Consider the following 24888-nt stretch of genomic DNA (forward strand, 5'->3'; position numbering starts at 1 on the left):
AAAAAAAAATAAAAGAAACATTTAAAAAAAGTGGAACTATATATTACAGTATTTTGCAGTATATACATATTTCAAATCATCATGTTGTATACCTTAAACTCACACAATGTTTCATGGCAATTATATCTCAATAAACATTGAAAATATTTTTTTTTTACTTTTTTTAAAGTGTAACTATAAAGTTCATTTGAAAGTTAGACTTTGGAAGATGAACTTAAAAGCTGCTTCTTTCCTTTAAAGGAAAAGAAAAGATATTTTTAATATATTATGCTAAATGCAAATGCATAGGAATTCTTACCCTTGAGCACACACACAAAAAAATATTTTCATTTTTCTAAGCTGCTGATAAAATCTAAATATAGCCTGTTTATTTTAACTTCAAATGCTATGTACATTTTTAATTAAATATTTTTGACATATAACACTGTAAATTTAAGGTTGTACATGTTAATTTGATACATTATATATTGTAATATTATTGCCATTGTAGTGATAGCACCTGTATCCTATCACGTAATTATCATTTCTTTTTTGTGGTGGGAATAATTAAGATCTAATCTCTTAGCAAGTTTGATGATTATAATACAGGATTATTGTCTGTATTCACTATACTGTGCATTTGATTTCCAGGATTTATTTGTTTACTACTTGCAAGTGGTATATACGGTTTAAGTACCTGATGTTTAAGTGTTTAGCAGTGGGATTGGTAAATATCTGCAGGTTAACTTTGTGTCCTGACCTTTTTGAAGCACTTGGGGCTCAGTTCACTTTGCTAAAATACGTCATCATCACTTTCACAAAATGGTACTTTTAATGAATTTAAAAATGTGATGCCATGTGGAAGTATGTGCATTTTCAATAATCATTGGATTAATTCAGTGTGATACTTAAAATAATTGTAATCTACTTTAAAGGGAACGAAAGGAGCCAGGATTTCTTAGGACTCCAGTATAGTGTTTCAGAATCAAAGACTGCACTTACCTAGTAATGATTATCAATTTGTGTTTATTTCAGTATGGATTCGCCCTTTTACGTAGACGAGCCCTACAGTTAGAAGAGCTCACGTTAGGTAAGGACACCCCTGACAATGCTCGGACCCTCAATGAACTGGGAGTTCTCTACTATCTTCAGAATAACCTGGAGTGAGTACCATGATGTTAATTATGAAAACAAGTGTCCGTTTTGTCTCTTAGATGAAAAGCTGGTTTATGTTTCTATCAAGTCAAGCTAGAATAACTTGATAGAAACCATGCCAGATTTCATGTACAATATGTTCTGAACATAGCCACACTTAACAAAGACCATGGCATAGTCTCTACTGTTTCTGTCACTTTGTTTCTTTAGTAACTAAAAAGTTACTAAAAAGAGTATCTGTAGCATCCCTAGTAGTTTTATGTTTATGAAAAGTGTTTTGTGTCAGTATTGTATGTGAGACTTCACAAAAGAAACTGGCACCAAGGGATATTAAAGAATAGAATATAGATGGCTGCTAGTTTTGGTCTTCAGTTTATTTGTACTTAAAGGAATCAAAAAGGCATTAATATTTACACTCTGAAAAAAGAAGTGTTTTTGGACTAACTTGGATTTCAGAAAACTGTAACAAATTTGATACTTTGGATATGGGGAAAGTATAACAAATTCTTAGTCTCCTTCACAAGGGGTTCTTGAATTAGAAATTATTTAGTACTAACATCAAAGGAAGGAAGAGTGAATACCAAAATCTTTTGAGTTAGGTCTAATAGTTTTAAAGGTATCAGAAGTTTGTCCTGGAAAATATTTATGGGTTTGTTTTTTAGAAGTCAGGTGGAGAACTGAGGCAATCATTCCAGATACTTAAGGCCCTCACACTATCAGGAAATAATTTTTAATTTTTGGAAAAGCGCAGGAAGGGATGAGGGGTAGGAAAGAGGGGGAGAGGACTTTAACCGAATGCTTTTTATTAACTATCTTGGATTTAATGATTAAAATGCTTCAGTTCTCCACCTGACTTAGGGTTAAGGATTCTTACTTCTAGCAAATACGTTATTTAAACCATTTGGGGTTTTATTCATAGAACAGCCGACCAGTTTCTGAAGCGGTCCTTAGAAATGAGAGAGCGAGTTCTAGGACCAGATCACCCAGACTGTGCCCAGTCTTTAAATAATCTGGCAGCTCTGTGCAATGAAAAGAAACAGTATGATAAAGCAGAAGAGCTTTACGAAAGAGCTTTAGACATTCGGAGACGAGCGTTAGCTCCTGATCACCCTTCTTTGGCCTATACAGTGAAGCACCTTGCAATCTTATATAAGAAAATGGTAAGTAATCCTTGACATGCTTACCTGTGTTTTATAACATACCAATTAAGCCATAATTACTGGCAGCAAAATAATTTGTCTCCTGATGGATAGATTATTTTCTCTGAGCTTTTCAATCATGATTAATTTTTTTAACAAATAGCTGAGTGGGGCGCCTGGGTGGCACAGTCGGTTAAGCATCCGACTTCAGCTCAGGTCACGATCTCGCGGTCCGTGAGTTCGAGCCCCGCGTCGGGCTCTGGGCTGATGGCTCAGAGCCTGGAGCCTGCTTCCGATTCTGTGTCTCCCTCTCTCTCTGCCCCTCCCCCATTCATGCTCTGTCTCTCTCTGTCTCAAAAATAAATAAACATTAAAAAAAAAAAACAAATAGCTGAGTAAAACATTAAAAAATATTATATCAGACTTAACTTAATTCAGATACCAGTCTGGTTTTGTTAAAATACATTCCAAATACAAATGCATTTATCAGCATTCTAATTGGATGGAACTTACATTTCAGAAGTTCTAAAATTCAACCATGATTAAGTTTCCTGTGTTAAGCAGCCATAAACATAACAAATCACCCAGTTGTCAGAGGTGAAGGAGGAATCTTTGTAGGTGATTAAGTGACCATTTAAATTTCACTGTTTCTTTTCTTTGCCTGCAATGAAATGTAACCTTTTTTTGCCATAGGAATCTAGCCTGAGATACTTGGAGTTTTTGTAGCTGTTCCCCCCCACCCCCCCAAAAAAAAGCCGAAGAGGTCCACTTTCACTTTATTTAGTGCAGTTATAGAGCTGTGTAGACAAGGTCTTTAGACCTGTGGGACCCTTGCTGGTCAACCTGGCACTGAAGTTGATGATTTAGTAAGAACGATGATGCATTGTTGCTATTTCTGTGCAACTTTCAAGTGAAAAAGAAACAATTAGGAAAACCTGGAAGGGAGTTGGTGGAAAATGAAATTTTATTTTGATGCCAAATCTAAATTATATACAGTAGCAAACATATTTTCCCGGTATTTTTACGTCACCGGGAACTTAGTGGTAATGGGTGATCTTTATAAAAGGGCTTTTTGAATTATCAAAGAAAATGTTTTTATATTCAGTGTGGCTTTACTTCATTAGATTTCAGTTATCTATCTATGAGCTTAACCATTAAAGTGGGAGAAAATGCTTCTGAAATTTTTTTTCCCTCAAAATTACTTAATAGAAAATTTTATTTATGGAAAAAGCTCTGATCAGATAGTATTTATTGTTTTAATATTTTTGTTAGATTTCACTTTTGTTTTTTAGGGGAAACTTGACAAAGCTGTACCTTTGTATGAGCTAGCTGTTGAAATTCGACAGAAATCTTTTGGCCCAAAGCACCCTAGTGTAGCTACTGCCCTGGTGAACTTAGCTGTTCTCTATAGCCAAATGGTAAGTTCCTACATGTTAACTCTTTATGAATGGTTTTAAGGTATGAAATATAGATAAATATGAATTAGCTGTGACACAGTAGCAGTAATTAAAGGAAATTTAAGATTGCTAATGCTTCCTTTAGGGACGCCTAGGTGGCTCAGTTGATTAAACATCTGACTCTTGATTTCAACTCAGGTCATAATCTCACAGTTTGTGAGTTCAAGCCCCACATTGGGCTCTGCACTTACAGTGAGAAGCCTGCTAGGGATTCTCTCTCTCCCTCTCTCTCTGTCCCCTCTCCCACTCATGCACTCTCTGCCAAAATAAGTAAACTTAAAAAAAAAAAGATTACTAATGCTTTCTTTAGTACTTGGGAAATTATTGAAGTTATATTTGTAAAACAATCCCTTCCTCTTAGCGTAAAACACCTACTGAGTGCTTAGTTCATTGCATAAGCTTGGTTTTTAAATTCTGGAGATTCTGTACATCTCTATATCTAATATTGTCTTTAAGCTGTGGCATTTGTCTATGATAGGTGAAAAGCAGGTGTTGTACCCACAGGGCAATAAATAGGTTTTTGCTTATATTTTTGGATTCAGGTCAATGGTCACCAAGACAGGTCTAAAACTTAGGTTTCTGACTTTCTAGTATACTGCTTCTACCATTATGTTTAATAAATCTTTTCTATCCACATTCTGTGGGAGGTTATTAACCTTTTTAGAGGTGCTTACCCAAGTATATCAGCTTAGTCTAGAATATGTTAATAGTAAGTTCAGCAATTCCATGTGTTCAAGTGAGTGTTGTTACTTTTTTTTTAATAAGAAAAAACATATCGAAGCCTTGCCATTATATGAAAGAGCATTAAAGATTTATGAAGACAGCCTGGGTCGGATGCATCCTCGAGTTGGAGAAACATTAAAAAATTTAGCTGTGCTTAGGTAAGAATTTTTTCAGCTTCCTGATAACAGCCAAACTCCATCTTAGAACAGCTTTGAGTCATCATAGAACAAAACAGAGTATTTGGTGCTGATTGTTTTTCCTTGGACTCGAGGGGGTAAAGGGGCTGTTTGGGGTTGATTTACTTCAAGATACTAAAGTACAGTAGTATCCAGAAGTGAAATGAAGGCTGCATAATCTCTTGTAGACGAATGTAGCAGGTAAGTAGTGAAAGATGGTTTACATTTGCAGCTAAAAAGCTCTGGGGGTAATATGGGCAACTTGCTGTCCTCAAAACTAATTTACCATTAAGTGCATGTTGATTTTGCTTTTTCTGTGTTTGTGTATCTCAAGATGCGGAGACTTCCCTTACAATTTCACTGCATCCATTACAACATGGTCTCTCTGGTGTCTATATGAGGCACTGAGATATACTTTAGCAGTTCAGATAGAAAGGAGAGTTTGGGTAATGTTTTACTAGTCATACTGAGCGCATGCACTGGAAATAGAAGGGAGAAAGGAATTATTCACAGCTTGTTATTCTGTATCCTGTAAGGTCATTTCAAGTTGTTAGGAGGTTATATTCACATTTCAACAATTTTTTCTCACAAAGCTATGAAGAAGGGGATTTTGAAAAAGCTGCTGAACTATACAAAAGGGCGATGGAAATAAAAGAAGCAGAAACATCACTTTTGGGTGGAAAAGCTCCTTCCCGACATTCATCAAGTGGAGACACATTTAGCTTAAAAACAACCCATTCTCCTAATGTTTTCCTTCATCAGGGACCAAGGTAATGGCAATTACAATTCATTGCAAATGCACTTTCGGACAAAATAATTAAGAAACATTTGGAACATTAGAATTTAAAACATTAAAAAAATTTTATTTTTACTTTGTGTAATTTGATATTTGCATGAAATTGCATTGGACTACATTGAGGTTTCAGTCATGATTGTGTCAGTGTATGCTGTTTAAAATAACTAACTTTCCTATCGTATGGGACCAATGGATGTGGACACCTTAGAATCCTAAAATGATATGAAGAATTGATCATGAAGAGTGGACTGGTCTGTTCAACAAGAGCTGGAAGAGCAGTAAAGACAAGGAGTTCAATTCCATAATTCTTTTATCTCTCAGAGCTGCTCTGGCCTCACCATTCCTGGTCATGCTTTTCAGCAGTAGCCTGGCCTGATTCTCTACCTCAAAGAAGTTTCAAAGAATAAAGGGACAATGTTTATGAAAGGTTTGAATTATCTTCTGTAAAATGAACTAGTAACAGTTGTCTCTGCTACCTTTTTAAAAATTCTACCTTTTCCATGAGCAGACTGGGCCAGGCCTAGTCTACATTGTTCTGCTGTGTTATATGTACCTGCATAATCTGAAGCCATTAATGCAGTAACAAGTCAAGCTCTTAGCATTCCTTGACCTTCCCCAAGATAGAGACATGACAGTCTCTTCTTTCTTAAATGGCCTAAATTGATCTCATTTATCTCAAACTCAGATTAGTCTGTTCTGTATTGAAAAATGAAATATCTTACAGGTTTTATAAATGTTGCCACATTTTGGTTAAAACCATTTATGTATTTATATATAATAAAATCTTTAATTTTAATACTTGTAAGATTCCAACATATTAATTACAAAGGTGAAAGATGTAATAGCTATACTTCACTGTTTTAAAATAAAAGTGCAGGGCACCCTGGTGGCTCAGTTGGTTGAGTGTCTGACTCTTGATTTCAGCTTAGGTCATGATCTCATCAGTTCATGAGTTCAAGCCCCACATTGGGTCCATGCACTGACATTGCAGAGCCTGCTTGGGATTCTCTTTCTCCCTGCCCCTCCTATGCACAGAGGGCTCTCTCTCTAACTTTTTTTTTTTTTTAAGGGAAATTTAAAAATAAAAGTACAATTTCAAGTTTTCTTTTTACCACTCCATTTTATACCAAATTGAGTTTTGGTGACTTTATAAGGTTTTGGTTAATGTTCTGTAAGGCTTGGCTATGCACAGGATGGTCCATGAACCAGAATCATCAGTACTAGCTGGGAGCTGATGAAAAATTAAGACTCTAGAGGTTCTCCTCAGACCTACTGAATCAAAATCTGCAGTTTGGCTAGATCCCCAGGTGATTCATATGCACCTAAGTTTGACAAGCAATGGTCTGATTCTAAGTCACGATAACTGTGATTTAGAAGAAATTGGGCAGGATCTTATAATGAGCCTCCTTCTCCCCCTTTTGTGAGAAGTTCAAAAGGAAAAAAGATAAAACATGACCATAACACATCTTAATTAAATTCACAAATTACCATACACTCATTTCAGAATTAAGCTGTTAGAGTTTAAAATTTGATTATCTTGGGGCACCTGGATGGCTCAGTTGGTTAAGTGTCAGACTCCTGATTTCTACTCAGGTCATGGTCTCATGGTTCATGGTCTCAAGCCCTGTGTCAGGCTCTGTGCTGGGAGTATGGAGCCTGCTTGGGATTCTCTCTCTGCCTTTCCCTGCTCTTTCTCTCTCTCTCAAAATTAAATTTTTTTTATTCTATAAAAAAATAAAATGTAATTATCTAATAGCTAGTAATTTAAAACATTATAAGTAGTAATATTAAGTTTAATGCCTTAAAAAAACTACTTTGTGGGATACCTGAGTGGCTCAGTTAGCTAAGTGTCTGACTTCAGCTCATGTCATGATCTCAAGGTTTGTGGGTTCAAGCCCCATATTGGGGCCTGCTTCAGATTCTGTGTGTCCCTGCTCTCTGCCCCTCCCCTACTCGCGGTCTCTCTCAAAAATGAATAAACATTAAAAAAAAATTTTTTTAGGGGCGCCTGGGTGGCTCAGTCAGTTGAGTGTCCGACTTCAGCTCAGGTCACGATCTCACTCTCTGTGAGTTCGAGCCCCGCGTCGGGCTCTGGGCTGATGGCCCAGAGCCTGGAGCCTGCTTCCGATTCTGTGTCTCCCTCTCTCTCTGTTCCTCCCCCATTCATGCTCTGTCTCTGTCTCAAAAATAAATAAACGTTAAAAAAAAAAATTTTTTTTAAACTGCTTTTGGAAATAATCTGAGATTAATATTCTAGAAGAACCATGAAAAAAGTAAAAACCAGCAAAAGAATGATATGCATTTATTCTTTGTTCCTACATAATTTGGACTTGAAAACCTTAAGTGGAAACATAATTTATTAAAAGTGACTTGTGGTAAAAATTCATTAATTACAGTTGGGGCTTGAGGACTCCATATATTTCAAGAGATTTAAGTTTAAATATACTTTTGAAAGCCGTATTTTGATCTTACTACTTCTTGTACTGCCAATTCAAATGTTTCTATGTAAAATGCCTACTTAAGATAAATGCCTACTTAAGATAAAATGCCTACTTAAGATAAAATGTTTCTATGTAAAATGCCTACTTAAGATGTCTGTTGCTGAAACAGACATCTATTTGAGGTTCTCAAATAGAACTATTATGTTTACATTGATATACACCTTCACAATGAAAAAGGTAGCTTTGAAACAACTCAATTATACATCTGAATTGGTAGGAACCAAATAATGGTGGTTATAGTTTTCATTAATACTTTACAGAAAAAAATATGATTGTGATTGGGGAGGGTTAAATCTTAATATTCTTAAATGGTTACCACCTTTTTGTGTTGTGTCTGTAGGTATTCAAGGAGTATTTTTATGTGAGGAAACATAATACCTATTTTTTTTTACTAAATAAAACATACAAGTAGTACATAAATTAGCTCCCCATTAACAATGGGGAAGGGAGCTGAATATAATTCTTTTACTATAATTTAAAGCCCTTGTGCTAAGGCAATTTTGGAAGTGTGTTTCCTTCTTTCACGTTTCTAGAAACAGTCGTTTTTAGAAATCTGATCAAACACTGGTTTTATTTAGTAATGTAAAACTCAGTGTTGATTAATTTCTCATTATCAGCTCCTGTAAGTTTTCATGGCAAACAGATTATCAAAAGAGCACTCCACATAGCAAAAGGTACCTGTTACCAGATTTTTTTCTGGTAAAATAATCCAGTAACTATTTTTTAATGGAATATATTAAAGAATTATATAACTTAGATCTAAGATTTGATGCAGTATAAAACACCAGCAGTATGAAATCCTATGTTAAGAGCAGAATAAAAGTATGTTCTTGCTATTATACTCTACCAAACTATACCATTTTTAAATTATAAGCAAAGCCTTCCCAAATCAGTGTACCAGAGGTTCCAAAGGAATGGGATTATTTTAGAAAGACTTTTCTTTTTTGAAATTCAAAACATCTTGAGTAACTAGAAAAAAACTATTTTACACATGAATTCACTGATTTTTTTTGAATTGCAAATGACCTACCAAGGCAACATAAATAAGTTTCAAAGCTAGAAGAACTATCCCCCTACTTTCCAAACTTCACTCTAAACATAAGAATTACTATATGATTCTAGAATCTCAAAACAAATAGATTGAACATATTTGATATTTGGGGGTTTCTGAAATCAGTTTTTAGAACTTTATTTTACAAGGGAATACTGCATTTTTCATTTTGTACTAATGTTCTTCCCTAGAAATACAATTTAGATATTACTATCTTCAAAGCAAAAAATCATCAAAATAGTAGCATAGTAACATCCTACTGATAATGGTTACACATGCGCATATATATATATATATATATATATATTTTTTTTTTTTAGTCTCAAACCATTGGGAATTTATTTATCCAAGGCTTTCTAAACTTTCATTATTTGTATGCAACTCCAAAGAAAACCAGTTTATCAATTTATAACTTAGTGATCATAATCAGGGTAACTGATTCTCTCCCACTGAATAAGTACACATCAGTCATTACAGAGGTTTTTTACGTCTCTCTTATGCCCACAATACAGGATAACTAATTATCTAGAGAATCAAATTTAAATGAAGTATTCCGAAGGTAGCCCATACAATGGGTATAATCTAGAGGATCTTAGCTTAAATTCATTCCTTGCTGCTCAAAATAAAGTACAGTGACTCCAGATATATATGTTCCACAGATGCTAGGATTCCTTTTCCTTGGTCAGTGCAGAAATATAATTTGTACTTCCTGAAAGTACCTTTTATCTGTTTATCTGTGAAGAAAGTTTCCTTTTATTTGCCTTTGTCTTGTTTTTAATATATAACTTACAGGTTTACAAACTTTTCCAATGACTACATTTCAGCTTGTATCTCATCAGGTAACATTTGAGAGGATATTTTTATTATATAGGCTAATTATTTTAAATTCACTGTTGGCCAAGTTAATGGTAGTAGTTTTCTTGTAGAACGAGTGATTCTAAACACAATGAGTGGAGGCCTGCTAGCTCTAACCAATAGGTGGTACCCCCTGCCCTGTCTACATTTGAGAACCACATACTACTTTATTGTCCATGGCCTCAGACAACACACCATAAAGAATTACTGGAAAGAAAAGAAACATAGCATATTATTGGTCCATCCTTCCCATCCCTCTCCAAAGGCCAAAACATTTCAGTGGCTAAGTTTTCAAGTTTTCTTAACAGGAATGAAACAGAAGTTTTAGGAGAGTTATTGATTTAGTTGAAGGGAGAAAGTGATAAACGATACAGTACTTTCAAAAAGTGTAACAATTCTGGGAAGATTATGTATCAATTAATGTTGCCCTAAGCTTTGTAAGTTTTTAAGTGATTTTTTTTTTTAATTGCAAGGACATTTGCTTAAACTCAGGAAATAAAACGTAGGTCAGTCCATTGTCTACATATTCTTCATCTTGGCCATGAGGTCTTCCAAGCTTTCGCCAGAATCTTCCACAGTTACTTCAGCTACAGAATCTTCTTGCTATCAAATGAGGGAAACATAGCGAAAAAATAACCGTCTAAAATTCTTGATGCTTAGGAATATATAATCACTAAGTTTACTATGTTCAACTAGTTTATAAAGTAAACTTTCTTTAATAAATATACCTTCTAATTTTTAGGAGAGACAGTCTTTTACTTTCCCCACCAATATTTTGATTTACAAGGCAGTAATTTCAGTATTCTTAAGATCTCTACTGAAGTGGTATTTTTAAATGGTATTATGGCTAAAATTCTCAATATAAAAAATGATATCTTCATTTAATTAAAACCTACTTGCTCCATTAATGAGTCAATATCACTATTTTAGGTCTATGTTTCAAACAGGTGAAAATGTACTGTATATTTCCACATTAACACTGAACACCTCTCTCACACATCTTAACTGCTATAGCATAAAATATCCAAATTAGGAAATACTGTATTGGCATTATAAACTAGGATGAAGAGAAAGAAGGTAAGTAGACATTTTCTCTTATCTGACACTTATGGTAAATCAGCTTTTAGGTGTACCTTTTCAGGAATTGTATATGCCACTGTAATTCCTTCAGGTAAGTCAGGAACTGGACCTGAAGAATTCTTCAGTTCCTCTTCTGAAACCTCAGACACCAACTCAATACCTATAGAGTTAAATGTGATATTATAATAGTTTTCAAGGAAATTTAATAAGCAGTAATTATTCAAAGTTTGTATAATTTAATTATATTTTCTCCTATAAGAGATTATGTTTCATGCTGCCATTTCAATTTATGAAAGAATTCCTACCCCACTCATTGTCTTCATGTATTATCTCTTCCTCTTCTTGAACAACCTCTGGTTTGGGCAGTGCTGCTACCTTTTTCTGTAGAAATCAAACAGTATCAAAGTATTCTTACTCATTCTCAGGCCTCTGAAGCATTAATCAAAAATTCAGACAGGCTTTTTATTTTACCAAAGTAAAAAAGGACTTCAAACAATTTTTTTCTCTTTGGTAGCATAGTGAATTTAATTTCTTACTAACATTTACCCCCTAGAGATACAATAAATAAAAATCCAGAATCCATTCATCTTATTTTTCAAACCTAAGTAATTGTTCTAAAATACTGTCCAAACAGTATGACCTCTCATACATTCTGACCAAGTGATGTATACCTTGTATTCTTCCTGCTGTTTCCTGCAATTTCTGTCATCACACTGAGGATTTGGCTTCATGGACATAGTAGGGAAAAAGTCCTGCATTGCATTATATCCAAGGTAAAAACTAACAGTACCAAAATTTAACAAAAACCTAGAAAAGCAAATCAAAGTACACTTAGATAAAGAAACGAACCATAAAAGAACTGAATTTTTAAAAATTGATCTTTAAGTACTTAATGGTTTTTGTGATAAGCAACAGTATTTTAAGTACTGTTGTCAGATTAAAATGTGGAGAAGAATCCCTGAGATTGGTACTACATCTAACTACTTTTTAAAAGTTTTTATATATAACTTACTATAAGGTTAACAATCTTAAATGTACAGCTCAATGAAATTTTCCAAAAGTCTTTACCCATGTAATCACTACCAGATCAAAATATAGAACATTTCCAATATGCCTTAAAGTTCCCTTGTGTTCCCTAACAGTTCTGATTCCTTTTAGAAGCTTACAAAGAGAGGAAAAATCACATATAAAATATAAACAACAAAAGGGAACACATTTGCACTGAGTGTACAAGACAAAAATTGAGCCAATGATATGAAGCAGACAATTCACAGAAAAATGTAAGTGCTCACCCCTTTTCATAAGTAACTGAAAATTAAAATGAAATACCCGTTTTTTACCTATCATACTGACAAAGATTAAAAAGTTTGGTAACACCCAATGTTATGAACTGGTATGGGCAAAGCAGGTATTCCTACCCTGTGATAGAAATACATAATCCTTCTGAAGGAGAAATTTAGTAGTATCTGTCAAAATAAATATTGCATAAACTCAGAAATTCCACTTCTAAAAATTCATATCTACAAAAACCTAACTTAGAGATATATGTAAGGTGCTATTTGCAGCATTGTGAATAGCAGCAAAAAAATCTGTAAGTAGCGTAAATGTCCATCCATAGGGGGCTGGCTAAATAGGACACGTCCTTAAGAAAATAGTTTGTAGCTATGATTTTTTTTTTTTTTTTGGAACATACTATAAAATATTTTGTTTGGATAGGGCCTACTGAAGTTTGTACAAGCTATTGCTCTTACATAAAATAGCCCTCGACAGTTGCCTTGAAAGTTCTTAGGTATGCTTTTTGCAATTTCTCTGCTGGTAGCTGACACTTCTGATATCAGGATACCTCCCTGTATCATGTTGCAATTTGTTCTTATACCGGAAGGCATGGAAACATAACTAAGCTTATTAAAGTTGTAAAGTGAGAAAAAAATGGTCTGAGGAAAGGAACACCTAAAGGCTTTCTCCTTTTAATAAAATGTGAGTTGACATTAATAAAACTCTTTTACATTCATTTTAGCTGCAAAGGAACCTTTGTCCTTTTTCACTATAGTTTAGATGGTGTGGTTGTGAATATCTTTTTTTTCAGAGAGCAGAGGTATTATCCTTTTAATATTTAATAACATTCATATTATTTTTAGTAAGAGTTAAGTAAAGAAATGTGTTTATGTTCTTTGGTCAAACCTGCAGAGATTTAAATCATTTGGTTAATATTTCATAAACAAACACACCAGTACTACTGTACCATTTAACAAGAGCTATTCTAAATGCACAGAGTAACACACATGTATGTATATTATTAATATGTATGTTTATATTTAAATTAGATATATTAATATATGTAAATTCAAAGTATATATATATATATTATACATATATAAAAACCATATGCTGGATTTTAAGAAACTATATACTTAGATGGTAATTCCAATATTTGAAATGCTTTATGAAATATATTTCTATCAAAAGCAAACAAAACTATTCAGAAAAATTTGCCCTCACTCACTTCAACACATTTTGTACCAAGATCCCAGCAACCACTCCCATAGTGGTAGGAAGACTGGCTGCACAAACACCTTCTCGTTTCAGAGTCTTTTCATCAATATTTGCAGCAACCACAAGTGGGGGAGCACACTACATGAAAAATAAAGAAAATATATTTCAAAATGAAAGGGAAAAAGTAAGCAGGTTCAAAATAGTATTCCATCACGTTCAAAGTTTTTATTCCTTGAATTATAATACATTTTCAATACAAATACATTTTCAATACTTTAGTTAATAAGCCAAAATGAATCATGCATACCGCAAAACAAGCAGATTCTCCAGGAATTATGAGCTGTATATGCCCTGAAACTGCATTTTCACTGACCCCAGACTCCATCCATGTTTGTCCAAGTTCATTACAAGCCTTAGTAGAAACAGATGAAAACAACAAAAAAAAACAAGAATTTATCAAAAGTTATTTCATGAAAAACTGGAGCTTAACTAAATGATTACCAAAGGGTGTTTTAAATTTTCAAAAGAGGAAAGTTATCAATAATGGAATTCCTTGGCAACTGCCATTCTCTATTTAAAAAGTAAACTGGGGACACCTCGATTCCTCAGTGGGTTGAGCATCCAACTTTTGGTTTCAGTTCAGGTCATGATTCCAGGGTCGTGGGATTGAGCTCCATCTCAGGCTTCATGCTGAGCACTGAATGGAGCCTTAAGATATTCTCTCTCTCTCTCTCTCTCTCTCTCTCTCTCTCTGTCTCTCTCTCTGTCTCCCCCTTTGCCCACCCCACCTCCACTCTAAATTTTTAAAACATTTTTTTAAAAAGTAAACTGACAGCATTCAAGTAAGCAGCCAATAAATATTTAATTAAATTGAGTGATTAAGTTTATTGTATTTCTGATTGTAAAAATTCATTTTTCTAAAATAATTTCAGCAACAAAACCCTGCAAAATACCTTCTGAAAAGCTGAAACCACAGTAATTCCAAAGAATTGTTTTATTTCTGAGAAACAAGGTTTGTAAGCAATGTATACACATTTATATCTTAAAAAATAAAGTAAAATATTAAAACCAATGCTAACATAGAATAACACATTTTAAGATAGTCATTTATTTTAAAAATTGTACATCAGAAGTATCTACTATTTATAGTTTCCTCTACTGGCATAATAAAGAATAGGATACTGAAACATAAGCCACACCAGCAAAGCTAGAGAGGCCCCACAACTATTAGAATAAAACTTTTTTAAATGTCTGTTTTATTTTCAGAGAGAGAGAGAGAGGACGAGCAAAGGAGGGGCAGAGGATGCTAAGCAGACTTCACTGTCAGCATGGAGTCTGACGTGGGGCTCAAACTCATACACCGCGGGATCATGACCTGAGCTGAAATCGAGAGTGGACACTCAACCAACTGAGCCACCTAGGCACACTAGAATAAATTTTAAAAGTAGGCTAAGAGAACATTAAAAATTAATGAAACACATTATAAAAGGGTTTAAATACAGAACTATACAAGAAAACAGATGAATGAGTATAACATCTTATACAATAGGAATACTCACTGTATTTATTGTCATTCGAGCTTCAAAATTGTCCACACAGCTAAGAACTAGGTCAACGGGTTTTCCCTCTTCTAATCCACCATTACTAGGTAAAGAAAATAAATTTTATTTGGGGAGGAAAAAGAAATCAGGACACAAAATACACTCTAATTTGTTTAGACATACATTTATGCTTTCAGTAAATGTTTGAGTACAGTTAAGGCATAGTAGTTAATGTTAAAGATCCAGTATGTATTGAGGAACTAATATGTATATAACATCATGATACTACAGTGCTTCTCACAGAAGACACAAGAAGTATAAAGTCTGTTCACAAAAGTTACCATTTCCCCATCAGCTTTCATAGACTTTTATTCCTTTTTCACTCCAAATGTAAATGTAATAAAAATTGAATACAATTCAGTATCTCAGTGTTGTTACAATCTGGAGAAAACCACCTTCACATAGAAATATAATCTAGAACACAGAACTTATAGTTGAGGATCCCTTGTTATAACACCATAACAACAGAGTTTTTGATTTTTGATTGTTGTTACTATTGTCTTTGGACAGTATTTACTTTTTACTGAGTTACTAACACACAAAAATTACCTACTTTAAAAACAAAAATATATATCAAATCTACCAACTCGCTGAATTAAACATCAGATTTTTTTTTATTAAAAAACTTTTTTTAATGTTTACTTATTTTTGAAAGACAGAACCCAAGCAGGGGAGGGGCAAAGAAAGAGCGAGACATAGAATCTGAAAGAGGCTCCAGGCTCTGAGCTGTCAGCACAGAGCCCCACATGGGGCTCAAACTTATGAACCATGAGATCATGACCTGAGCCAAAGTCAGATGCTTAACTAACTGAGCCTCTCAGGTGCCCCAACATCAGTGGTTTTCTAATAATACTTGTTTAACCGAGCTGGACACTGTGCAAAATATTCATAGTAAAATTTTACCTTATTCTATCCATGAAATGTTGAAAGTTTTCTACTGTGGTTATATTGTAGTTGTGTACTTCAAAAAGAACATCTGGATTAATGTTCCTAAGAGGGAAAAAGGGAATGATTATAAAAACTACTAGTAGGAATATTAAGAGAAAACAGGAAAAAGAACTGAAAAAGCTAAAGATCATGTAACAGAGGTAAGAAAAATGGAATTCAAGCTATTCAAAGAAAATCTAAAGTCCTCTTCTACCTCTTGTGCCCCACTCCAAGGAGAAGACTACATTCAAAACATGTTGACTGCAGGATTACAGAAATGTTCCCACCATCTATGTGCTGGGAATTAAGCCTTTAACACCTAGGTGAGCTATAGCCTAGCCTGACAAGAGAACTTCTTTGTTCCTTATTTCAGTGAAAGACGTTTGGGGTCACAAAGAAACTTCCTAGAATAAGGATTGGCAAAGTATGGCCCTGGGGCCAAGTATGACCTGCCAGCTGTTTTTGTTTTTCCGAGGTCTGCAAGCTAAGAACGGTTTTTACATTTTTAAATGGTGGCAGGAGAAAAAGAACAGAACGATACTTCATAACATGCTAAAATTACACGAATTTAAACTTAAGAGTCCATAAACAAAGTTTTATTGGAGCACAGCCACGTTCATTCATTTTTGTATTGCCTATAGCAGCTATCACACTACAACTACATGACTTGAGGGCAGTTTCATAGTGGGCCCTCAAAGCCTACAATATTTACTATCTAGCCCTATCTGAAAAAGGTTGCCAACACAGTATCAAGAGGTAAGAGAATTGATGTGAAACCTGCATTTCTGTAAAGAAAAATTCATGCATTAGGTTAACTTATACAAAATATGCAAACTAAGATGTCACTAAAGATGTCTTTAATCACTATTCCATTTACCTCAAAGTATATTCTGCTGCTTGAACTTTACTTAATCCCGCTTGATGAGGTTGGAAGAAAAGTCTATTCATATTGGCCAGTTCCACCTTGTCATAGTCAAAGAGTAGCAACTAAAATGAAAATAGTGGCATTTTGATGAAAAACATACCAAGAAATAAACTACAAATAACAAAGAATAAGTTAGTGGACTTTACATTTGATGGGTTTAACAGAAATAATACCAGCTAACTCTAAAATACTAGGTGCCATATATTAACTCATTTAATGCTCCCATGACTTAAGTATATGGGGACTTTAATTCTCCTTTATAAATGAAACAACTACAGCACATGTTCAAAAACCTCATTCAGCTAATATATGCAGAAATGCAATTCAAATTCAGGCATTCTCAATCCAGCATCTGTACCCTAACATTTACTGCCTCTCCAAATGATCCACTGAGAAATTAATGTTTATTCCATTTCATTCCAATTGTTTACTAAAGGCCAAGAACACATTAGATGAATGAAATTTTAAAATAAGATAAAAACAGGGGTGCCTGGGTGGCTCAGTTGGTTGAGTGTCTGACTTTGGCTCAGGTCATGATCTCGCAGTCTGTGAGTTAGAGCCCAATGTCGGGCTCTGTGCTGACAGCTTAGGGCCTGGAGCCTGCTTCACATTCTGTATCTCCCTCTTTCTCTGCCCCTCCCCTGCTCATGCTCTGTCAAAAATAAATAAAACATTAAAAAAATAAAATAAAATAAGATAAAAACAAATGCCATAACTTAAAACTATAGTATAACATGACTCCTTTTGTGACTATGACACCATACATACCCACAGCTAAAACATTACTCCAAGGTATATTTAGGCATGACAACATTTCACATACATACACACACACACACACACACACCCCTTTTTAAAGATCCCATTTCCTATCAGTAAGAACAGGTTGCACCCAAAGATTTCTAAGGACCCTTTCTTAATCTAAAATCCTGTGACTTCTTAATACAATTCTCAGCATCCTAAATTTAATCACAAAAACAAAAATGGGGAGAAGGGCAGGGCAAGCATAAATGCAAGGGCTACAGCAGTGGCTAAGGGGGACTGTGGCTTGTGGTGCAACTGTCCTATGCATGGCTAAAATTACAAAAAAAAAAAAAAGAAGGGGGGGATCTTATTAACAACAAAATTAACTCATCCTGCAGAACATCTAGGTAACCCTTAGTATCTTGCTAGAAAATATACCACCTCTGTCCCCTGTGGTAATTTTCTGACCCGACTTAAGAGTCTCCAAAATAAAGTTTATTTTAGCTCATTCAACAATATTTATTCGGTCAGGCCAAGTATTAAATTTTACTCTTCAGCCTTGTAGCTGGTTTATAAGGTGCAGGAAATCCCAAATTTGGGGTTAGGAGGTGTGAGTTGTAGCTCTGTCACTAATAAGCTCTTATCATGGATAAGTCACTCACATTTTAGGCCTGTATCTTCAATAAAGCAGCTAATCTAGATCTGATGGTCCAAGGTACCACAAAGTATTCCAGAAACTTTCAGGGGTGAGAAGTCTCCAATTCTCCACTTCCCTACTTAACCCCACGAATTAGCTTCTTGTTTATCTGTTTTACATACTGATAAAAGAGTTCTGAAACTTACGTACGTATATCCTTAACTTACAAACTTGAGTGTACACTGGCATCATTTAAAAAATACTGATGTCTGGGTCCCATCCCCAGAAATTCTGATTCTATTCCAGTTTGGACATCAAAATTTTGAACTTCCCAGGGGATTCCAATTACAGCAATATTTGGTAACTACTGTTCTAGATCCTGGCTACTCAAAACATGGCCTGTGCAAGCAGCATCAGCAGCACCTGGAGCTCGTCAGAAATACAGGAGCACTGTCCCAACTTTAACATGCACGTGGATCATCTGGAGATTTGTTAAAATAACAGATTCTGATTCATCACATCTGGAAGGGTCTGGAAGTCTTCGTTTCTAACAAACTCCCAGGCGATGCTGATGCTACTAATTTGGACATCAGCCTGAGTAGCAAGGATCTAGCAGTTCTTTTTTTTTTTTTTTTTAAGTTTGTTTATTACAAGAGAGAGAGCACAGCATGAGCCAGGGAGCCAGGGAGGGGCAGAGGGGTGGGCAGCGGGGGAGAGACAGAATCCCAAGCAGGCTCTGTGCTGTCAGCACACAGAGCCCAACTCAGGGCTCAATCTCACAAACTGTGAGATCATGACTTGAGCCAAAATCAAGAGTCAAATGCTTACTGAGCCACCCAGATGCACCAAGGATCTAGCAGTTCTTAAAGTCTGTCCTTCCCCTACCCCCACTAGGAACATCAGAATCACCTGGGAATTTGTTTGAAATTCCAATTCCAATCGAAACCTAAAGAATCAAAACCACCAGGGTAGGGTCTGGCAATCTATGTTTTAAGAAGCCTTCTAAGTGATTCTGATGCACACTCAAACCTGAGAAACTCAGTATCTAGGATATCTACTATCCTAGGTCAATCAGGCAGGGTTCTTATGTCAGTTCTAAGCAATTGGTGGCTGGCTTTTGTAAACCTCTTGAAAAGCTTTAAAAGGTTAATAAACATTTTCAGTATTTTTGTATTGCCTTTTCTATATTGATAAATGAATGCCAACTTTGAAACTACTTTAAGAATTTGGGGCATGGCAGGGGGACGGGGGCACGTAGGTGGCCCTATCAGTTAAGCATCTGACTCTTGATTTTGGCTCAAGTTCACAGTGTTATGGTTCTTGAGATCCAGCCCCACCTCAGCTCTGCTCTGCACCTGACTACTCAAAGCTTGCTTGTGATTCTCTCTCTCCCCCTCTCTCTCTGCCCCTCCCCCTGCTCACTCGAATACTCCCTCTCTTTTTCTCTCTCAAATAAATTTAAATGCATACATAAACTTTAAAAAAATAATTTGGGGTATGGGATGGACCAACATATTAAAAAGCACTGATAAACTTTGTGGGGAAAATATTTGCTTTATCAAAATGACAAAGGGGTGAAAATTAATTGTGGAATGTTTTGGTATTCAACCACTAGGAATGTAACATCATGGACTTTGGCTTTATAAATCTGAAATTGGTAGGTATAATTTCTAGTATAAGATTACCTCTTTTTCCTACCCACAACCTACATCAATTTTAGGAAAAAAGTAAAAAAAAAAGAAAGTATAAGTTAAAAAAAAATGTACAGGTTAAAAAAATCTAAAGGGATACCTAGCTGGCTCAGTTGGTAAACTGTGGAACTCCTAATTTCCGGGTTGTGAGTTCTAGCCCCATGTTGGGTGTAGACATTACTTAAAAATAAAATCTTAAATTAAAACAAAACAAACATACATACAAAAAACAACCTAGAGCATTTTCCAGTTCAATTTCAAGAGTAAGAGAGGTATTTATTTTATAACTGGAAGTTTTTCTATCTTAATCTTCCTCACCTATCTCACACATCCTCCCAACCCACTTCCCCTCTGGCAACCACCAGTTCTCTGTATTTAACAGACTTTGTTTGTTTATTAGATTACACGTAGAAGTGAAATCATATAGTATTTGTCTTCCTCTGAATTATTTCACTTAGCATAATACCCTCTAGGTCCATCAATGTTGTCATAAATGGCAAGATTTCATAAGGCTAATATTCCATTTTACACTCACAGACCCTACATCTTCTTTATCCATTCATCTATCTAGGGACACTTGGGCTGGCTGCTTCCATATCTTGACTATTGTAAATAAGGCTGCTGTAAACACAGGGGTACATATATCTTTTCAAATTATTTTTCTTTGGGTAAAAATAAGACCTGGAGTTGAAAAGTACAGCATAGAGAATATAGTTAATAATATTGGAATAACATTGTATGGTGACAGCTGGTGACTATACTTATGATAAGCAATCAGTAATGTATAAAACTGTTGGATTACTATGTTGTACACCCAAAACTAATACAACCCTGTCAACTAAAAGGTTTAAAAGTATTTCTGAATAAGTTAATAAAAGGCCACTATTCTTTGGGGAAAAAAAGTAAGAAAGGTACATGCTTTCTAGTTCATCTTGTATAAAGCATGTTTAAAAAATATTTGTTAGGGGCGCCTGGGTGGCTCAGTTGGTTGAGCATCCAACTTCGTCTCAGGTCATGATCTCGTGGTTGGTGAGTTCAAGCCTCTTACTGGGTTCTGTGCTGACAGCTCAGAGTCTGGAGCCTGCTTCGGATTCTGTGTCTCCTTCTCTCTCTGCCCATCACCCACTCACACACTGTCTCTCTCTCTCTCAAAAATAAATAAATAAAATTTGTTAGGAGGGCCTGGGTGGCTCAGTCAGTTGAGCACGCAACTCTTAATTTCAGCTCAGGTCATGATCTCATGGTTTTTAGGATCGAGCCCCACATGAAGCTCTGTGCTGACAGTGTGGGGCTTGCTTGGGACTCTCTCTGTCCCCCTCTCTCTCCCTGCCTTTCCCCTGTTCAGATGGTCACACGTGCTCTCTCTCTCAAAATAAATAACCTTAAAAAAAAAATTACGTTACATGTTTTTGTTTCACACATTATTAACTCCCTTCTTCTCAAAGCTCTATATCTAAAACACTTAAGTCCAAATTGTAATCTATTACCCCAAACAAAAAATTCCTGAAGACAATTTAGATATTCCTTATTTTATTAGCATTAATATCACCTTCCATTTGGGTGGTATTATGTCTTTTTTTTAAGTTTATCTATTCTTTTTTTTGAGAGAGAGGAGAGAGAGAGTGAGCAGGGGAGGGGCAGAGAGACAGAGAAAGAGAGAGAGAGAATCCCAGGCAGGCTCCACATCGTCAGAGAGGATCCCAGTGTAGAGCTCAAACCCACAAACTGTGAGATCATAACCTGAACTGAAATCAAGAGTCAGACACTTAACCGACTGAGCCACCCAGGTGCCCCTGGATATGGTTACGTCTTAACTCCTTTGGGTAGAAAGAACAATCTGAATAAATACACCACAAATCAATAAACCATTAGTAATGAGGAAAAAATTCCTAATTTGTACCTGATTCACTCCATAAGTGAGTAGTTCCCTACATGACAAGGAGAGAAATGTTTTTACCTTACCAATGCCACATCTTGTCAGCATTTCAGCAGTCACACTACCAACTCCACCAACACCTACTATTGCTATAGCAAAGGTACGGATTTTCTGTGAAATGCAAAATTATACATTTGTTGGTTAACTTTTCATCAAAAATGTCAGAAATTATTTTCATTTACTGAAATCATCTTCGAAAACTTGGAAAGGTTTATCATACCTCATAGTCATTTACAATCCCCATTCGTTTCAATGCCATCAGGCGGCTTAAAACAAAAAAATGTTTTAAATTACAATCTTTTAATATGTGATAGAGATAAAAATACATCATCCCAGAAAAACACAAACTCAATCACTACTAATGCTTTAAAAGAAATCTTTCAGCATGCCTTTACCAGGTGAGACTAAATCACCTGGGAAACTTTAAAAACACCCATGCCTGAAGATCCTTCCAAGTGTAGCCTGTGCAACAAGATTTTTTAAAAATGCACCTCAGATGTTCTAATGGGCAGCCAAGGTCAAAAACAATTGCTTTAATGTTAAGTGTCTAGATGAGGTAGGTCAAAGTAAAATTTCAACATTTTCCCATGCTTTCTTAGCATATGTATTTAACATTTAACACTCAGATTAATGTTTAACATCAGTTGTATCTGCCCAAAACGGATGACGTCTACTTTTAGTAAGCACCTACTGTATGCCAAGGACTCTAAGAGGTACTTTACCTAGTTAGTCTGCTCTGTTATCTTGAGTTCAATGTGTGTGTGTGTGTGTGTGTGTGTGTGTGTGTGTGTGTGTATTTAAACCCATATACATAAAATTCCCATCCGTTTACACTTTAAAGAGTCAAATACTTCTACCAGGCTTGCTAAAATTCTGCAAGCTCCTGGCCCCCACGTCCCTTTTCCTCTCCTTCCTCATTTTCAACTGTTACTAACACATCTCTAAATAGCATGCTAACGTTGTTACTTCTGGATTTTCAGTTTTAGGTATTATTTGAACATTTCACTCGTACCATTCGTCCCTACTAAACACATATTTCCCATGGTTGCTCAGCTACTAAGAGTTGGGATTTGAATCGAATCAATCTGGTTCTAGAGACCTTCCTCTTAATCCCTGCACTGTATCGAGCCAGCTGACAGTATTGGTAAAGTCAAACAGCTTTAAAACTAAAGCTAATTGTGCTTTCCCACCACGCCCCCAATTTTGAAATTTTGAGAAGCCTTTATGAAACTCGAAGTCTATGCTTAGCGGGTTTTATATTTAATATCTTCTGGAAGTTATTACTATCAGTTTTATGCACAACGAGGCAGACTAAAAACAGAGGGAGGGGCGTTAGGAAACCGGCCGCGTGTCCTCAGCCGGCCCGCGAGCAGCACCATATGGCTGATTCGCTCGGGTTTTGTTTCTTAAGAGGAATACCGAGTAGTACTGAGACTTGGCCCCGGGCGTTTGGGAACAGGACTCAAGAGGAAGGTGGGCGGCGGTGTGAGCTGCGCAGGAAGAGAGCGCCTCACTCCTGACCACCCGGAGACCTTGACTTCGCCCCCTCGCCGGCCTCCCACCCGCAACGCAGATCACCTGTAAGGATTGGAGTCCACCACCTCCGGGCTCATCTTCTCGATGCGGACCCGGCCGCCGCCTCCGTCGCCGCCCCCCAAGGCCCGCCGACTCCTCTCCTGTGCCAGTTCCCGCTCCAGCTCCTCCACCCGCTGCTGCAGCCGCTCCACAGACTCGGCCATGGCTGGGACGCCGGCCGCCAACGTTCCCAGCCCCGGCCTTCGCCGTCGCCTCCGCCCCACGCTGCTAGGCCTGCTGGGCCCGCGAGGGGTAAGCGAGAAGGCACCTAGCTGCGGCCTTCCTAGCCCAGAACCCTGGGGAAGTGTTCCCACCGCCTCACGAACGACACGTCGCCGCCGCTCCCGGGGTCCGGCCGCTGTACCGCTTCCGGTGCGTTGCAGTCACCGCTCCCCCTCAGAAAAAAACCCGCTCCTCCTTGCTTCCTTCTTCGCCCGGTCCTAACAGACCCGGCCGCACCAGGGCCAGAGCTCTTAGCGACCGGAGCCGGCGGCCTCTGATGGTGCCTTTCCAGCCGGGCGGTTAGGAGAAACACCCAGGATCTTTTATTCCTGGGCCCAAGGTCTCGACGGGCCCATTTCTGAACCGGACCCAGTAGGTCTTTTCCGCCTGTCGGTTCGTGAAATTTGGAGGTAGAAGAGGCCTCTTCATATTAGGAGCGATTAACGTGGCTTTGCCTTCTTCAGAATAGCGGCCTCCAACTGCGAGGCTGACTGAAATTGTCAAATGCGAGCACATGGAGGTCATCTCCCACAACCCGACTAGAGCCTGAATGATGTTGTTCAACCACGGTGCCCAGGGATGTGTGTGATTGGCAGGAGAGGCGGGGCCACTCCCGCCCCTTCGCGTTGGGACCTCGCCCCCAAGCCGTGGAGTAGCATTCCTCAGGCCAGAGGTCTCAGCGCAGAAGGCCTGTGGATTCTGCATCTAGGCGGCCGGCAGAGGCAGTCATGGAGGGCGGTGACTCCCTCGAGCCCGAGACCACCGAAGTGCTGCCCCAGCACAAGTTCGACACCGGGTCCCTGGAGGCCTATCTAAACCAGCACTTGCCTGGCTTTGGGGCCGAGCCAGAGGCCCACCTGACCGTTGCTCAATACAGGTATCGACGCCGGCCTTCTCCTCCAACGGAAACAAATCTGTACAGTGTGCTTTTCTTTCTTTGGCCCACGGTGGGTTCGCAATTTCCCCCCCCCCCCGTCCCCGCTTCTTTTCCTGCACTGACTCGCTCTGTAGGTGGGGGCTGCCGTCAGTGGTCCCCTGCATTTCATCCTGGGTATTTCCAATTCGAGGACAATAATGGAAGCACCACAACATTCATGAGTCCAGCTATGAGAAGGAATCTTTGTTGAAGGATGCAATCCTGTACCTGGAAGATTCACTGAGGCAATTAAGGTTGGAAGCTTTGTGGGATAATATAAAGAGGTTTTCTCTCAACTTCTGTTATGTG

General features: G+C 37.1%; 3 protein-coding genes across 7 annotated transcripts in view; 2 read left to right on the plus strand and 1 right to left on the minus strand.

Moving 5' to 3' along the window:
* The window catches only part of NPHP3 (nephrocystin 3), a 43661-nt gene extending 37440 nt beyond the window's left edge, over positions 1 to 6221 (plus strand). Inside the window, exons 23-27 of one of the 3 annotated variants that reach the window (XR_006299503.1) lie at positions 1015 to 1142; positions 2054 to 2294; positions 3566 to 3691; positions 4496 to 4830; positions 5223 to 5333. Coding sequence is in view for 2 of the 3 variants with exons in the window: in XM_043595390.1 (XP_043451325.1) it covers positions 1015 to 1142; positions 2054 to 2294; positions 3566 to 3691; positions 4496 to 4611; positions 5223 to 5403 (792 nt within the window). In the remaining variant the exon portion in view is untranslated. Of the gene's footprint in view, positions 1 to 1014; positions 1143 to 2053; positions 2295 to 3545; positions 3692 to 4495; positions 4831 to 5222 lie in introns of those variants that run through there. The other 2 variants (XM_043595390.1, XM_043595391.1) reach the window with 2 other exon arrangements.
* A 2878-nt stretch (positions 6222 to 9099) lies between these two features.
* Positions 9100 to 24181, minus strand: UBA5 (ubiquitin like modifier activating enzyme 5). 3 transcript variants are annotated; one of them, XM_043595394.1, is made up of 12 exons: positions 23445 to 24181; positions 22087 to 22132; positions 21888 to 21977; positions 16811 to 16920; positions 15910 to 15996; positions 14965 to 15049; positions 13713 to 13817; positions 13416 to 13543; positions 11584 to 11719; positions 11218 to 11293; positions 10966 to 11072; positions 9100 to 10435 (listed from the first exon to the last, which is right to left on the minus strand). In XM_043595394.1, the coding sequence occupies exons 1-12, from the start codon at positions 23603 to 23605 to the stop codon at positions 10352 to 10354; spliced, it is 1215 nt and encodes a 404-aa protein (XP_043451329.1). In that variant the 5' UTR covers positions 23606 to 24181; the 3' UTR covers positions 9100 to 10351. The 3 variants fall into 3 exon arrangements, with proteins under 3 accessions (XP_043451329.1, XP_043451331.1, XP_043451330.1); XM_043595396.1 differs by lacking the exons at positions 21888 to 21977; positions 22087 to 22132 and having other exon boundaries at positions 23445 to 23664; XM_043595395.1 differs by lacking the exons at positions 22087 to 22132; positions 23445 to 24181 and having other exon boundaries at positions 21893 to 21977.
* A 20-nt stretch (positions 24182 to 24201) lies between these two features.
* ACAD11 (acyl-CoA dehydrogenase family member 11) overlaps positions 24202 to 24888 on the plus strand; it is an 88112-nt gene continuing 87425 nt past the window's right edge. The window contains 1 exon segment of the mRNA XM_043595393.1: positions 24202 to 24540. Within this exon segment, the coding sequence (XP_043451328.1) occupies positions 24392 to 24540 (149 nt within the window). The 5' untranslated portion in view covers positions 24202 to 24391.

Source organism: Prionailurus bengalensis, chromosome C2, assembly GCF_016509475.1.
Source record: "Prionailurus bengalensis isolate Pbe53 chromosome C2, Fcat_Pben_1.1_paternal_pri, whole genome shotgun sequence".
NCBI lineage: Eukaryota > Metazoa > Chordata > Mammalia > Carnivora > Felidae > Prionailurus > Prionailurus bengalensis.

Bases quoted from the DNA above. Each gene is read 5' to 3' on its own strand.
- UBA5 (XM_043595394.1), bottom strand. From the start codon at position 23,605: ATGGCCGAGTCTGTGGAGCGGCTGCAGCAGCGGGTGGAGGAGCTGGAG. The intron at 21,978-22,086 runs GTATGATAAACC...TGCATTTCACAG, and splicing joins GGATTGTAAATGACTATGAG to AAAATCCGTACCTTTGCTAT. The intron at 13,544-13,712 runs GTATGCATGATT...TTTTTCATGTAG, and splicing joins GAGAATCTGCTTGTTTTGCG to TGTGCTCCCCCACTTGTGGT.